Source organism: Apis florea, unplaced genomic scaffold (assembly GCF_048593485.1).
Source record: "Apis florea isolate Af1SG1 unplaced genomic scaffold, ASM4859348v1 contig_2350_pilon, whole genome shotgun sequence".
Lineage (NCBI taxonomy): Eukaryota > Metazoa > Arthropoda > Insecta > Hymenoptera > Apidae > Apis > Apis florea.
Genome location: NW_028256565.1, coordinates 444,713 through 461,105, shown reverse-complemented (window position 1 = coordinate 461,105; position 16,393 = coordinate 444,713). Strand labels below are relative to the sequence as shown.

Here is a 16,393-nt window from a genome sequence, read left to right as displayed (position 1 = left end):
AATGAATCGGTTTTAAAATGAAACAAGCATCGTCAATATAACAAATCAACGAATTAACAATTTTCCTCGTAACCCCTTCTCTCTCAACTTCTTTTTCCAAGTGAAGGTTAGCAGACTCGCTCGGTACATGATAGCGGTCAGTTGAGCGAAGACTCTCACACGAGTCTCTTCGTGCTCCACGAAAGTGACAAGTAAACAATTTTGCAAAACCAGTTTGACTGTTTCATTGTTAATTTAAAAAAAAAGTATAAATTATAAAATTATAAATCTTGTTATTCGAGTTATCATAATCTTTCTTCCAGCAAAAGAAGTTAATTAAAAAAAAATTTGTAAATTTGTGAATATCGTTAAAAAAGAACGAAGAATACGATATCATCTTTCAAAATTATTTTAAGAGAGAGAAAAAAAAGCAACAACTTGGAAATCGATATGATTAATCGTTTATGTTTAATCATGTTTGTGATTTTATACGGAGTCGGTGCACGTAAGTAAAATTTCATTAATAATATAACAATAATTTTCTTCGTTCGATTATTAATTATTATCGGATAAAAATTGACGATTAATATTAGACATTGAATTTTCTATCTACGAATAATTCAATGTCATCTTCTTATTCCTTAATACCGTTCCTATTCATTGTCCTATTTTTATTAGTATCTTTTGCTATTTGTCATATATATAAGCGTAGAAATAACAAATTTAATACAATAGAATCATGTCACATTATCCGAACAATACAAATTTATCACTAAGAAAATTGTTATTTTTCCTTTTTGTCAAGTAAAAAAATAATATCAATAAACAAAGTTACTGCAGAAAATGTAGCACTATTAGAAAAAAAAAATTTTGTTCAATTTATGGATATCAATTTTCTAATATACGCAGTACGTTATATATTATTATTTCATTCTTGATTATGATCAGCATTTTATACAATAATTGAATGGGCTTACGAGAGACACTTCAATACTGAATACTAACGATACGTGACATTTCTCCTTTCGTAGTATCAATAAGAGATCTACTTCGAACTTATTATTAGTTCGAGATAATTCGAATAATCTACTTCCGTAAACAAAAGATTCTTTTTATAGAAGATAGATGTACCACACCACAGAAAAAAATCGGTGTTTGCATCGATATACGTGAATGTGAACCACTGGTAAAAATTCTTAAAAAAAGACCAATATCGGTGGAATCTATTAATTATTTAATCAGCTTTCATTGTGGATTCAATGGTAATTATTCAAAAGTATGTTGTGAAACACAGGTAAACATTTTTTTATAATTATTACATTCAACTTTAGTCAGATAAAAGGAAATATATAACAACAGAATATAACTAACTTAGAATCCAGTAATGATCGAAATAGATGAATCAAACTCGTCTGTAATTTCCAAACCTCCGAATGTCACAAATCATCCGAATTTATCATTATTGAATCATGATATATGCGGCCCAATAACGGAGCAAAAAATTTTCGGTGGTAATAAAACCGGTATATTTGACTATCCATGGATGGCGTTACTCTTTTACGACACAGGAAATTTAATTCCGGAATTTCGATGCGGGGGATCGTTAATTAATAAACGATACGTACTCACTGCTGCTCACTGCGTTACATCGTTACCATCTGGTAAGTGTGACTATGACATGAATCGATTTATTTAAATTTCTTCGATCCATAATATAATGTGTGATATTCACGTTGATCATGAATATTTTAGAGCTTAGATTAATAGGAGTTCGATTAGGAGAGCACGATTTTAGAACTGAACGCGATTGCGAGAAAGAAGCGGATGAATTTGAAGTTGTTTGCGCTGAAAAATATCAAGATTTCGGTATAGAGAAGACTCATTTTCATCCAGAATTTTCACGAGGGAAATTACAGAATGACATTGCTCTGGTACGATTGAACAACGACGCTGATTTTAGACCGCAAAATGTTCGACCGATTTGCATGCCAATCGGATCAGCCGCCATCTTATCTCAAAAAAAAGTAAATACAATAATCAAATATGGACGTATTCTCGAGTTATTTATTTTCGTCATAGAATCAGTTGATTTTCATGTTTAGGTAACAGTAACAGGTTGGGGTACAACTGAACTTGGATTACGTAGTCAAGAGTTGTTACAAGTTCATTTGTCACTAGTAAATACAGAGAAATGTGCACAGGTATATAATGAAAGGAAAACGCAAATTTGGTATAAACAAATATGCGCGGGTGGTAAAAATGGTATGGATTCTTGTTCGGGAGATAGCGGTGGACCACTTCAAGCCCCAGGAATGTATAATAATAATCTAAAATACATTCAATACGGACTTGTTAGTTTTGGACCCACTAAGTGCGGTCTAGAAGGAGTACCTGCAGTTTATACTAATCTTGTATATTACATGGATTGGATTTTAAATACTATTAGCGCATAAAAAAAGCATACTGTTAATTTAATTTTTTAATTATTTTGTAATTATTGTTAATATTGTTAATATATTATTTTTTTAATTAGTGTTAATTATTAATTGTTATTTCAAATAAGATATCTGAAACAAAAATTATCCAAATATTTATTTATAATTAAAGTTCCTAAAATGAAAAATGAAAAAAGTCGATCATTTTCAATTATTTTTGACTATTAACTATCATTGTTATCACGAAATATGAATATCCCAGTCTTGTGTTTTCGAAAATTTGAATATATCCCAATTAATATACCATTTTTATTTAATTAAATTATTAATTAATAATAGATTTTTAGAATTAAGAATTTATTAAGAAATAAGGATGTAAGATATTTTAAAGATATTTCAACAAATAAAATTAATTTAATATTGTTAATATTAAAGCTTTTTATTTATAAATCGTTTGCTACTATAAATATTACATTATGATCATATATGATTTATAGATATATTAATTACTTAATTACGTTGTATAATTTATATGATTTTAATTTTGTTAACAACGTTAAAATAAAATACTATAAATTATATGTTTATTTGAATACATACATATATATAAATTATATAATTTATATTAAATATATATAAATTAAAAACTATTCATATTATTAATTTAAAGTTCTTTGGATATCTTTTCGTTATCTCTTTACAATGAATTGTGATTAAGTAAATATTAATCAAATAATTATTTAATGAACATCAGTAATTATCTCTGTATTGTGTTCATTATGCAATGTATTTTTATCATCATCATTAGAAATTAAATATTCATTATTGCACAATTTTTTGCTTTCATTTTGATCTTCGATAAGCTCTGCAGTCTCCTTTATTGAAACTTTTAACTGGCTGCGATTAGCTTTCTTTTTTGAAAGTAAAGTTTGAGATTTACTTATCGATTTTTCAGAAATTTGTGATATAGATGTATTTGATGAATTTAAAGATTGATTTGATAAGGGACTATCCGAAGAATTAGTTAGAGATTCAGAATCTGATTTAGAAATATTTTCGTAATTTATATATGAATTCATAGTACTCAATTCTTTCTTCTTTTTTCTTTGTTGTGATATTTTTGAATTATTAACATTCTGTTGTGTCTGAGTCAATGATTGATAATTCTATAAAAAAGATTATTATTATATAAACAATCATTTGTATTTATTGTTATTGATCTTTATTGTTTTATTTATCTTATAGTTTCAAAGAAATCAATTTTATTCACCTGAGAATGACGTTCGAAAAGAGTTGGTATTTGTGTTACACGATCCAACATCATTTCCATTTGTAATCGATGACGTTCCGCTTGTTCACGCGCTTCATCACGACGAAGCAAAGTTCGAATATTAAGATCTCTTTCGTGTTCGTGCCTTAGAATTGAAAATTTATATATAAATATATATAGTCGTTACAATATTAATACTTTTTATTTTTTTATTATTATATAACATACTATTGAAAAAATTTTGCAAGTACGATCTAATTTTTTAAAAATCGCACCTCACTGCGGATCTCAAAGCGCGCCATACTGGATTACGTCCAATCAAAGATTGTCTAATTTTTACAGCTTGTTCTCGCCGCCTCTCTTCCATTTTTTCCCTTATTTCACGTTCTAATTTTTCTCTGTAAACATAAATATTTTATAAATAAAAGATTGTAATTTTCTTTCATTACAATACGAATTTTAAAAATAAATGTTTATTGAAATTTTTTATAATCTTATAATACCGTGATACTTGACATCTTAAAATTGCTGCTAAATTATTTCCTCGTATAGGCAAAAGTGGCATCATAGATTTACATCTTTCTAATGGCATTGAATTATTATTTGACATTTGCGAAACATTTTTATTTTCAATATTTTTGTTAAAATCTTTAAATGTACTTTGTAAACGTGTGCACGCAGATTTGATTCGTTCTCGTCTCGCCATCGACGGAGGTAAAGATGATGATTTCATTAATTGCGCAGCTCTTAATCGTTTCTGTAATTGTCTGAAAATTGTAATGCACTATACAGTCGATTCAATAATAAATTAAAATTAAAAAATAATAAATTTATAAGTTATTATATTTATTTACCTGCCATATTCATCTTCAAGCATACGATCATATATTTCTGTACTAAAAAGATTTTTTGGTACTGGTTTAGCTTTAAATTTTGTACTCACATTAACATTTTTACTACGAATTTCTGGGCTGGATCTTGCTAAAAACCTCCAAGCTCGACGATCGCATTCGAGTTTAAAAGGACGTACTTGAGACATTAAATTTAAGGCACTTTCTTCACGAATTATACGACTTCTAAAAGATAAATATTTATAATAACTGTGAATTTATTATTATATATCAATGCAAATAAAAATTAAAATGTGAAAAATATAAACATAAGATATATAAAAGCAAACCGTTCTTCTTTCTCAGCCAATAATTTATCATAAAGTGGAATTTTTGACGTAAGTGGAATTGATCTTACACGTCGTTTTCTACATAAATTCTTTTTATTATTTCTCACATTTTTACATTTTTGTTCCTCCATTTTAATATGTTTCATATGCTTTTCTGCTTCCTCCCTAAAATATGTAATATATTATTATTTTATATCTAATATAAATAAATCAATTAATTTGTTTAAAAATAATAAAAAAAATAAAAAAAATATAATTTATTACCTTAAAGTAAAATTAAATGGCTTAGGTACAGTAGGATGCCATTCTTTTGCAATATTGGCTGGTAAGCTCCTTGTTTCTGCATTGTCTATATCACTTTCAATATTATCATTGGTATTTATCTTATTGTACGTATTCCAATTTTTATTATTCAAATATATTTTCTCCTTACATTCAGTTCCATTTTCCTTATCTCTTCTACTACATTTAAAAATGGTAACACAATTGCAGCCATAATTAGATAAAAGAAATTCACTTCTACCTAATCATATATACCTATTTGTTAAGAAATCCTGATCTTCTGAGATTTCATTTTCATTAAGTTTACTAGAAAGAAAAAGTAATGGACTGGGACTAGAAGATTCTTCTAAATAACACTTTTTACCATTCAATGTTAAATCATTAATATCATTTTTATTTTTGAACTTTAATTTTTGATTAGATACTGAAAATTTAGATTCATTTATATTTTCATGATCGACCAGAGAATTTTGTAAATTTTTTAATAATAATTTTTGTTTCCTTTTTAAATAATCTACTTTTTGTTTAAACTGCTCATTTGATAAATGATAAACTTGACCATAATCTGGTATACTATCCAGAAATTCTAAAAAAATATCCATATCTTCTGTAGAATTTGATATCTTACATTCAGTAACAAAATGATCATTTTTTATAAAATTCATGCTATATTTATTATAAAGACCATTATCTTCTTTATTCTTTTTAGATTCAAGACGTTCATAAGAAGGAGTCGGTTGCCTATTACAAGGATTTATAGGAACTTTCACACAAGAATTGTAAAAAGATGTACCTTTATGTTCTGTCATTGCCTATTAGTAAATAAATTTTTATTATTATATTTTTTCAATGAAAATCTAAAAATTTTATATTTTTTTTTTTTAGCATTTTGTATAAAAAATATTTCAAGTTTATAATAATTTAAATTTAATAATAATTATAATTAAATCAAAGAAAAATACTCGTATTTTACACCAATATTTAAATAAAATATATCAATAGATTATAATATGTTATAAGATAAAATAGTTAAAATATTTTTTTACAAAACACTTAAATTATTATATTATTCGTATAAACGAGTATCAATACTCACCTATAAATTTTACGATGAAATTTATAGTATATTAACAGATAGATATAAAAATTAGAAATAAAAAATAATTAATTTATTTTTATTATATGAAATTTGTCGTATATACATTTTTTGAAATTTAAATTTGATTCTCTATTTTACACTATCTTAATAACTAGAAATAAACATCTTTTAGAGATCAATATAACCTCGCTATATTCGTCACCATGGTGAATAAAATATTAATGTAAATTTTTTATAATAATTAAGAAATAGTAAAATTAGAAATACAAATATATAAACTAAAAAATATTTAAATAATTTATTTTATTTATAATTCGATTTCAATGAATTTATTTAAATATATTTAAATGTATACATTTAAAATATTTTATAATATTAAAAAAAATTGTTTTTCATGTAAATTTGATTGCAGATATTAAATGAATTAATTTTAATAAATTAATAAAATAAAAATAAATAAATTTATTACTATAATAAATATATTACTATAATTATAAAAAAACTTAAACTTTTAGATGTGTTTCCATAGAACGTTATAAAATTAATCCAAAGATTATTAAATAATCGTGAAATATAATTTAGATGAAAAGCAAACGACCGATAAGGAATTCTTAGTTTGCAAAGTATTTTGACATCTACTATTTTTCATAGATTGTAAATCGTATTTATTAATCATCAGAAATAATCCTGTATTTTCGCTATTAAATCGCATAATAGCAATTTTAAAATCAAACTTTTAAATAAAAAAAACTTTAAATAATTTAATTAAATTACTTGAATAAATAAATTAATTTTGTATTATTAAGATTAAAAGAGGCATCGTCCATTATATTTAGCATAATTTTAATATAATTCTTTTTAAAATAATTTCAATTTGTATATCATGAGTGTATATAAACGTTTAAGTATAAATTATATTGAATATAATAGAAAACAAAAATGGCGCTTTTTGGAAAAGCAATGACATATTGTGATGTATTAGCATTAACTTTAAAAAGATGTAAATATATTATTTCTAATGGATCAATGCTTACAGCAAAGCCTTTTTCTATCTCTACACAAAATAATGAAAATTATGATATTATTATAACTGGAGGTGGTATGGTTGGATCTACATTGGCATGTGCAATAGGTTAATTTTTTTTTTTTTATTTAAAAATTATATGTAAATTATATTTTAATTTATATATATCTTTTTATATTTTGTAGCAAATAATAGAAAACTTGAATGTAAGAAGATTCTTTTATTAGAAAGTAATAAACAACATGAATATAAATCACAAGAAAAATATTCTAATCGTGTAGTTGCTTTAAATAAACAAACACGTTGTTTACTTTCAAGTATAGGAGCTTGGCAACATATTGAAGCAATACGTTATTCTACAGTACGAAAAATGCAGGTATTAAAATAATGAAAATAATAATAGATATTTTGAAAGATATATTTTAATGATATTTAATTTATTATATTTTTTGTAATAATATAATTACAATTAAATATGAAATTTATAGTAGGTTTGGGATGCATGTTCTGATGCTATGATCGTATTTAATGAAGATTATTTGACTGAAGAAATTGCTTACATAGTTGAAAATGATTTATTATTACATGCTGTAAATAAACAATTGACAGACAAAGAAAATGTAAATATAATTTATAATTCTAAAGTTGAAAATATCAAATTACCTAAAACACAAGAAGAAAATGCAGTAATACAATTACAAGATGGAACGAAATATAAAAGTAAACTATTAGTAAGTAAAAAATATAATAATAAATGAATATTTCAAATATTATTTACTATGTACTAGAATTATTACAATCTTTAACAATGCTTTCAACTTTACTAATTAACTTATCCAAATGTGTACTAATATTGTAAAAACATCTTTGTAATTCATCTATTATTTCATTTAATTGTTGTTGATTATTGTCACTAGAAGTTGTACTATAAAGTCGATTTAATTTAGGAGTATCCATTTCTATATTATATATATTGTATATAGGCATCTTTTTTTTCATATTTCGATTTTTTTTTTCAATTACTAAACGATAGATAGCTTTCATTAATTCCTGCGGTAAACGTTTTTCTCGTGGATCATTAGGACGGATATGAATTGTACAATAATGTGGTGGATGTAACAAAAGTGCACCCTGTCTGCATGCTTTCATTATTGCATTTGGTGCATAATCTAACAATTTAGAAAATAGCATGTGTTCCAAATGTGCTACTAATTCTGCTCTACGTACTAATCTATCTAATCCAGCACATCTTCTCAATTCTTGTATATCTGATACTGCAAGACCCATCATCAAATTTGCTAAAATTACTGTTACTAAAATGACAAAACTTAAGAACATTAAGTGTGCAGTGCCAGAATATAAAATTGGTGATTTTGAACTAAAAAATATGTCCTCAAATTCCAATTCTCCAGACATCATTACAATAGTTTTTAATAGAGCAATTAATGGATTATTAAATGAATCATAATTTTTATGTAATACACTGAAGCCTAGGGAAAATCCTATTATAAGACATATGTAAGCACCTAAAAATTTAAAAAAATTAATTGATACTTGAGTAAACATTTGTATATAAAGGCCAAAAATTGGAAATCTTCCAATCACTGTCATTAATTCTATCCAAATTAATAAAACATCCAAAGCAGCTACATGATATTGCCACTCATGTATTGGAATAATTAATACAATACTTGATAGTAATACAACACTCCATTGAAGCCAATTTTCCCATCTTTTAATATAACTGTATATACCATGAACCATTTGAAAAAATTCTTTACTAGCTAATGTTACAGTAAATATTAATACTAACCAAAAAAATAGTTTTCTAAATTTTTCAGTATTTTCAATATTACTCAAATATGTAATTGCTATATAAGCAGTAAGAAAAGCAACAAATATAGAATGAAATATTAAATTTAATAAAAAAAATTTACGGATTCTTAACCATTTTAAATAAAGAAAGCTTTCACACAAAGGATGTTTCAATACATGTCTTTGTCCAACTTCCACAAGACACAGCATCAAATCAGTTTCTCCTCTACCACCTGATACCAATGGTCTAAAATCTAATTTCAATTCACAATCAACATCACCTAATTCATGATCATGCAAAGAAATTGCTTGATCTAAGCGAGAAATAAATCGAGGCAATACATCTGGTGTTCTACGTACAATAAAACTTAATGCAGAGATACCACCTTTTGTTCTAGCAGTAACATCTGCTCCTTTTGATAATAACATTATTACTATTGATGAACTTTCATTTAATGCTGCAATGTGTAAAGGTGTGTAACCAAATTTGTCTGCTTTATTGATTAAAGCACCAGCCTGTTAAAATAAAAAGATTTATAAATTTACATATAACATACACATAAAATAATTTTGTCATTTTTTTAAAAATAAATAAACCTGAAGTAACATTTTCACTAAATCTATTCCTCTAGTAGTTTTTGCAACTGCAGCATGTAATGGAGTACGATCATCATTATCTTCAATATTAACATTAGCACCAATATTTATAAGTACTTCTAAAGTTTCCATGGATTGAGATAAAACTGCTAAGTGCATTGGTGTTTGTCCTCTTGCATTTTTTGCTTCATATGTTGCACCAGCATCTAATAACAACTTTGTACACTCAACATTACCTTCTTCAGCTGCTAAATGTAATGGAGTAGATCTCATAGAACCAAATTGAACTCTTACATCTGCTCCATAATTTAATAATAATTTTGTGCATGCAATAGAACCTAAACCAGCTGCTACATGCAACGGTGTTTCTGTATAAACCTATTTAATTACCAAATTGAAATGAAAAATATAATAATTAAAAATATTATAATATTTATAAATATAAACCTGTGGATTATTAGGAGAGGCACCTGCTTCTAATAAAGCTTTGACACAATCTACTGCATTACTTAAAACAGCATAATAAAGAGGACTTTTTCCATACATTCCAGCATTTACATCTGCTCCTGATTTTATTAAACATTTAACACAAGCAAGATCTCCAGTAGCTGCAGCACAATGTAAAGGTGTATATTTTTTACTAAAATCCCATTCACATGGATTTGCTCCATGTTGTAATAATTTTTCTAAAATTATTAATGAAGCTGTACATGCAGCCAAATGTAATGGTGTCCTATAAAATTAATGAATTGTTAGTTTAGAATTAAATTTTTTTATTATCTATCATACCTGCCATCACTATCTCTAGCTGAAACTTTTGCATTTTTAGTCAATAAAGCTTTGACTACATCTATATGACCTAAGTAACAAGAAACTAAAAGACAAGTGCTTGGCCATCTTAAAAAAAGTTCTGGAACAGTTGTATTTATAGCTGCTTCATTTTCAATATCTAATAAATTATTTTGTATGCGTCTATATTAAATACAATACATATGAAAATTGAATTATATTTAATATAATTTCTATAATTATGAATAAATAATTATTTTACCTATTTACAAATAAAGATATGGTAGATTTGTGAATATCTTCTGTGATATTTCTATAATCAATGTTCAGATATTCATCTAAAGCTTTATTCAAACTATCTCCATGAAGAGTAGAAATAACAGAAAGTGCTTGCTTTCCTGCTGGAAGATTAGATAGGGCCAAAATAATTTCCTCTATATTCCATGGTTGTTGATTTATTATTTGTCTTTCTTTTATATCACATATGATAGGTTCAGAACTATACTCAGAACTTATACTGCTTTTTTCCATATCATTCATCCAAATATCTTCACAATTCTTCTAAAATTATTGATAATTAACAAATAATATTTAAATTTGTTTATCATTCACTTACTGTATAATTAGCAATAGAAGGTGATGATATAACATTTGATTCTTCTTGAGAATTATGATTACTCAGAAATCTATTTAGAAGTGGTTTCTTTTTTAAAATCGACATGCTATCTTGATTTTTTCTTATTTAATAATTTAATATAAGATTAATAATTAATAATTTAATAAAATAATTAATTTATTTTGTTTTATTTTATTAAATATAAAAAAATTGCAACTAATTATTCACAAATTATATAATATATATTATTTTTAATTTAAAATATTTAAAAACTACATTTTCAATTATCAATATGGTTCAAATCAGATCTTGATGTTTATAAAATAGATATATATTTAGCTCTGACTACTTCTATATATATACACACACAAGAAAAAAGAAAATTCTAGATTTAAAAATTTTTTTTTTCTTTTTATAAATATAAAAAATAAAATAAAATTTATTTAATTTTGTACTTAAATATTTTATTTAAAGAATATTATATATATTTCTATATATAATTGATAACTTTTATAGAAAAAAATTATATGTATACATTATTTCTTTTCATATTAATATATACATAGAATGAATATTAAGATTTAAAAAATAATTTATTTATAATTTTTTAAACTTTTTTCATAAATTATTGTTTTTTATTTTGATATTTTAAATATAATTATTATATGTGTATTATATAAAATATAAAATATTTCTACACTATTTGTAGAAACAAACAAATACGTTTGTACAAATAAATAAATGTATACAAAAATATTTTGATTTTTATGAAGATAATAAATTCTACAAAAAATATAAAGCACTTTAGAACAAGATTCAAGATTTCCACTGAAATGTGAAACAGAACTGAAGTTATTTCTAGATATGTTATTAGTCTTTCTCCTTCTTTATAGTTCCCCTTCCTTTAACATAATATACTTACATTTTCTTTATTATTATTTTTTTGATATTATAAATTAATTAAATTATTTTTTATATTTTATAAATTTTATTTGAATCAAAAAATAGTATTAAAAGTTATACTTTTTGGAATTTCAGATAGGAGCAGATGGTGTAAATTCATTGGTACGTAGAACAATGGATACACAATATGTGAAATGGAATTATAATCAAATGGGTATAGTTGCTACTCTTAAATTATCAGAGGTAAATCATCAATCATTAAAAATATTATGCTATATCAGCATTATATAGATTATATTTTTATTTCAGCCTTGTGAAAATATTGTTGCATGGCAAAGATTTCTACCAAGTGGACCAATAGCATTACTTCCAGTAATATTCTTTGTTGTTATAAACTAGCTAATATTAATTATAATTAATATTCTAATAATATTAATTATAAATACATCACTAATTTATTTAATTCTATGATATATGATTATAGTTAACAAATGAACTTAGTTCTCTTGTATGGTCATTGCCAATAGATGAAGCAAAAAGACTTTTAAAAGTTTCTGAAGAAGAATTTGTTGACAATATAAACAATGCTTTATGGAAAGTTTATCCAAAAGATGGTATAGTTGAAAGTGGTATGAAAGCACTTCAGCAATTACTTGAAGGTTTTTCTCTACAAACTGGTGTAGTGAGACAATTACAACCATCAGTATCAGCTATTTCCGAAGGATCTCGTGCAGCTTTTCCTTTACAATTCGGTCATTCTGTATCTTATGTTCAAACAGGAACTGTTTTAGTGGGGTAAATAAAAAAAAACATGAATTTTAAAAAACATTTGAATAAAATATCATATTATTAATATATTTATATTATATAATTGTTTTTATTTTTTTGATGTAACAGATAATTTTATATATAAAATATTTCAGAGATGCAGCACACAGAGTTCATCCATTAGCTGGTCAAGGTGTAAATTTAGGCTTTGGAGATATAACAGTATTAGTTCAACTTCTTGCAGAAGCAGTTATAAGTGGAGTTCCAATAGGAAACATAATGTATTTGAGAAAATATGAAACATTAAGACAACGATATAATGTTCCAATAATGTTTGCTATTGATGCATTGCATCGATTATATAATGGAACAGCAGCTCCTATTGTCCTAGTTCGAAGTTTGGGATTACAATTGACAAATGCTATCCCAGTGATAAAGGTGAAATATTTTTTTAAAAATAATAAAATAAAGTATTATATTTTATTTTATGCTAATTAATAAAATTTTATCGTTTGCTTTAGAAAGCCTTAATAGAACATGCATCTGGACAAATAGAAACTTGATGATGTTAATACTTAATATAAATATTTATTAGTATAATATATAATTATATATTTTGTAATGCAATAATGTATAACATATAAATAAAAGTAGAAATATAATTTAATATGTTATTTATATTAAAAAATTATTACATTAGTCTTATCTATCAAAAAAAGAAAATGCATATATGTGTGTATGTATTATATATATATAATGTGTGTATGCGTATATACATATATATATATGTACAAAATATTTGAATATTTTTCGTTGTTAATCATAGTGATAAATTTGTATTATTGATAATATCCAATATTTATTTAATTTTTATTATAAAAAATTATAACAAAAGAGTAAACCTAATGATTTATAAGATTTATCGAAATGTAACTTCATCGATATCTGAAATAATAACATCGATATGTAAAGAAAAACGATGATCAATGCAAATTGATTATTCCACGTGAGCGAAGGTTAACAGTTTTGAAACGCAAACAGGTTATCATGTTACCTTTCCATAAAAAACAAGTAACTAAACAAATACTAAATAAAATTAATCGGATATTTTTAAAAAAAAAATTTAAAAATTGAAATATTTTCAAATATCATTTTTTAATACATAAATTTTGTCACATCTTTTATATGCACATAGTTTAGGTTATTACGATCTCCGAAATTTATGAACAATTTGTAACTTAGAAAGACATAAGTGAATTACGTAATTTTTTATACTTTATTTCATTTATGTGGTAAGGAGATATTACTAAGGAAAAAAAAATTTCGACTATACAGCAAAGTAATTTAATACTTATAAAGGTTATAAATACTTATTTATATGATTATTATATTAAAATGAAAAAATTTTATTTATTTAAAATTATTATTTAATTTCAGATCCAAAATATATAAAATTAAACAAAAATTTTGTTACTTTACTTTTAATTGATAATGTTTGTATCCAAAAAATTATTAAAAAGAGCTGCTCTTGGAATACTTGGATTGGGCACATTAGCATCTTTAAGAGCAAATGAATATGATTTGGGATCTATAGGTATTGTACGACTAGGACGTGCTGTAGTTACTGTTTTTATAATTGGAAGATATTATAAAAATGAATTATATGGAACTAATTTAAATCCAAATACTCAAGAATATATTGATTTAAAATCAAAAGTACATAAATATGGAGCACAAAAACTCTTAGAACTTTGTTGTGCTAACAAAGGTGTTTATATAAAAGTAGGTCAACATATTGGTGCACTAGATTATTTACTGCCACAAGAATATGTTAATACAATGAGAGTATTACATAGTTCAGCACCACAATCATCATTTAAAGATATACTTACTGTTATTAAAGAAGATTTCAAGAAAGATCCATATGAAATATTTGAAAGTATCGATCCTGAACCTTTAGGTACTGCCAGTTTAGCACAAGTTCATAAAGCTGTATTAAAAAATGGTGGTATTGTTGCTGTTAAAATTCAACATCGATCAGTTAAAACAAATTCTTATGTAGATATAAAAACTATGTCAACTTTAGTAAAATTGACATCATTAGTTTTTCCTGATTTTAAATTTGATTGGCTTGTTGATGAAACTAAAAAGAATATTCCTCGAGAGCTGGATTTCACTCAAGAAGGAAAAAATGCAGAAAAAATTCAAAATATATTTTCCCATTATCATTGGTTAAAAATACCAAAAATACATTGGGAAATTTCATCACCACGAGTTCTAACAATGGAATTTGTAAAAGGAGGTCAAGTTAATGACTTAAAATATATTCAAAATAGTAATTTAAATCCATATGAAGTTAGTAGTAAATTAGGCCGGCTTTATAGTCATATGATATTTATAGTGGGATTCGTACATTCAGATCCACATCCTGGTAATGTCTTAGTTAGAAAGAAAAATAATGAAGCAGAAATCATACTTTTAGATCATGGATTGTATGCAAATCTTTCAAATGAATTTCGATGGGAATATTCTAAACTTTGGTTGGCAATATTTGATGGCAATAAAACTGCAATGCAAACACATTGTGCTAATTTAGGTGTTACAGATTTGTATGGATTACTAGCTTGTATGGTATCAGGAAGATCTTGGAATACAATTATGGCTGGTGTCCAAAAAACTAAATATGATATACAAGAAAAAGAGGAATTTCAAAGAGAAATACCAAATTTATTACCACAAATTAGCAATGTATTAGACAAAGTAAACAGACAAATGTTGTTAATTCTTAAAACAAATGATCTTATGCGTTGCATTGAATATTCGCTCAATACAGGATCAAGAATGTCAGGAATGTTAGAAATGTCAAAATGTTGTATACATTCTGTATATGGAGAAAAACTAAAATCTTGTACAAATGTATGGGAAAAATGGAAAATTTCTCTATCTAAACAATGGGCACTCTTTAAAATATCATTATATTATATATACTTAGGGGCATTAAATTTTAATATACAAAATTCTGTTAACTCATTTTTAAAGAATGAATTTTATACTTTTTAATAATACATGTTTCTAGGAAAAATATAAATTTATTTAAATCAAATATGAAATTGATTAAATAATATAATATCTTAAAATATATTATAATTTTATTAATTTAAACAATTAATTTAAAAAAATATGTAAGTGTTCCTATATAAAATATACGAGTAAAAATTTTTTATTTACTTTTCTATTTCAAATACATAATTTTTGCCTAACAAAAACAATAATATATTTATATTAAATATATATACATTTTAATACATATATCAAAGTATATTTCAATAATTATGCTAAATTATTGTGCTATACTTTGATCACCTAATGATAATCAAGGTTATATCAGTTTAAGAATAATAGATGTTATAAATATGTATATATCTTATATATATATATATATATTTTTTATATTAATTATCTTTATTTTATTCTTATTATTTATTACTTACCTACAATATATAAAAACTTTAATTTTTTTTATTATATGTATATACTTGTATTCAATAATTAAAGAAAAACTTATAACTGATGCTTTGTTATGTTCAATAAAAATATATGACAATAAATATTAATCATAAATTATGAATTTGTTTA

The 16,393-nt window shown here is 24.4% G+C and overlaps 5 protein-coding genes across 13 annotated transcripts; 3 read left to right on the top strand and 2 right to left on the bottom strand.

Annotated features, from left to right (window-relative positions):
* The first annotated feature begins 112 nt into the window (after nt 1-112).
* LOC100863377 (melanization protease 1) lies at nt 113-2,843 on the top strand. Its single transcript, XM_086904217.1, has 6 exons — nt 113-245; nt 303-484; nt 1,098-1,273; nt 1,355-1,640; nt 1,732-2,003; nt 2,082-2,843. Exons 2-6 carry the CDS (start codon nt 430-432, stop codon nt 2,430-2,432), a joined length of 1,140 nt encoding a protein of 379 aa, XP_086760343.1. The 5' UTR covers nt 113-245; nt 303-429; the 3' UTR covers nt 2,433-2,843.
* LOC100863263 (uncharacterized) lies at nt 2,833-6,887 on the bottom strand. Of its 4 annotated transcripts, none has more exons than XM_086904208.1 (10): nt 6,243-6,887; nt 5,402-5,958; nt 5,129-5,326; nt 4,865-5,029; nt 4,539-4,760; nt 4,345-4,451; nt 4,188-4,266; nt 3,960-4,082; nt 3,685-3,829; nt 2,833-3,580 (listed from the first exon to the last, which is right to left on the bottom strand). In XM_086904208.1, exons 2-10 carry the CDS (start codon nt 5,953-5,955, stop codon nt 3,155-3,157), a joined length of 2,019 nt encoding a protein of 672 aa, XP_086760334.1. In that variant the 5' UTR covers nt 5,956-5,958; nt 6,243-6,887; the 3' UTR covers nt 2,833-3,154. The 4 variants fall into 4 exon arrangements, with proteins under 4 accessions (XP_086760334.1, XP_086760335.1, XP_012345882.3 ...); XM_086904209.1 differs by having other exon boundaries at nt 5,129-5,323; XM_012490428.3 differs by having other exon boundaries at nt 4,188-4,451.
* Coq6 (ubiquinone biosynthesis protein COQ6, mitochondrial) lies at nt 6,751-13,424 on the top strand. Of its 2 annotated transcripts, XM_031918218.2 has the most exons (8): nt 6,751-7,377; nt 7,455-7,645; nt 7,761-8,000; nt 12,125-12,232; nt 12,299-12,361; nt 12,474-12,784; nt 12,913-13,195; nt 13,279-13,424. In XM_031918218.2, exons 1-8 carry the CDS (start codon nt 7,185-7,187, stop codon nt 13,318-13,320), a joined length of 1,431 nt encoding a protein of 476 aa, XP_031774078.2. In that variant the 5' UTR covers nt 6,751-7,184; the 3' UTR covers nt 13,321-13,424. The 2 variants fall into 2 exon arrangements, with proteins under 2 accessions (XP_031774078.2, XP_086760341.1); XM_086904215.1 differs by lacking the exon at nt 13,279-13,424 and having other exon boundaries at nt 12,913-13,255.
* On the bottom strand, nt 7,822-16,389 carry LOC105736332 (transient receptor potential channel pyrexia). 4 transcript variants are annotated; one of them, XM_086904204.1, is made up of 7 exons: nt 11,087-11,934; nt 10,733-11,028; nt 10,471-10,653; nt 10,129-10,414; nt 9,976-10,059; nt 9,682-9,897; nt 7,822-9,600 (listed from the first exon to the last, which is right to left on the bottom strand). In XM_086904204.1, the coding sequence occupies exons 1-7, from the start codon at nt 11,189-11,191 to the stop codon at nt 8,047-8,049; spliced, it is 2,724 nt and encodes a 907-aa protein (XP_086760330.1). In that variant the 5' UTR covers nt 11,192-11,934; the 3' UTR covers nt 7,822-8,046. The 4 variants fall into 4 exon arrangements, with proteins under 4 accessions (XP_086760330.1, XP_086760331.1, XP_012345878.2 ...); XM_086904205.1 differs by lacking the exon at nt 11,087-11,934 and adding an exon at nt 16,249-16,389 and having other exon boundaries at nt 9,682-10,059; nt 10,733-11,031; XM_012490424.3 differs by having other exon boundaries at nt 9,682-10,059; nt 10,733-11,031.
* On the top strand, nt 13,540-15,976 carry Adck1 (aarF domain containing kinase 1). 2 transcript variants are annotated; one of them, XM_086904210.1, is made up of 3 exons: nt 13,540-13,828; nt 13,953-14,116; nt 14,195-15,976. In XM_086904210.1, the coding sequence occupies exon 3, from the start codon at nt 14,249-14,251 to the stop codon at nt 15,815-15,817; it is 1,569 nt and encodes a 522-aa protein (XP_086760336.1). In that variant the 5' UTR covers nt 13,540-13,828; nt 13,953-14,116; nt 14,195-14,248; the 3' UTR covers nt 15,818-15,976. The 2 variants fall into 2 exon arrangements, with proteins under 2 accessions (XP_086760336.1, XP_086760337.1); XM_086904211.1 differs by having other exon boundaries at nt 13,548-13,828; nt 13,953-14,096.
* Nucleotides 16,390-16,393: the final 4 nt, after the last annotated feature.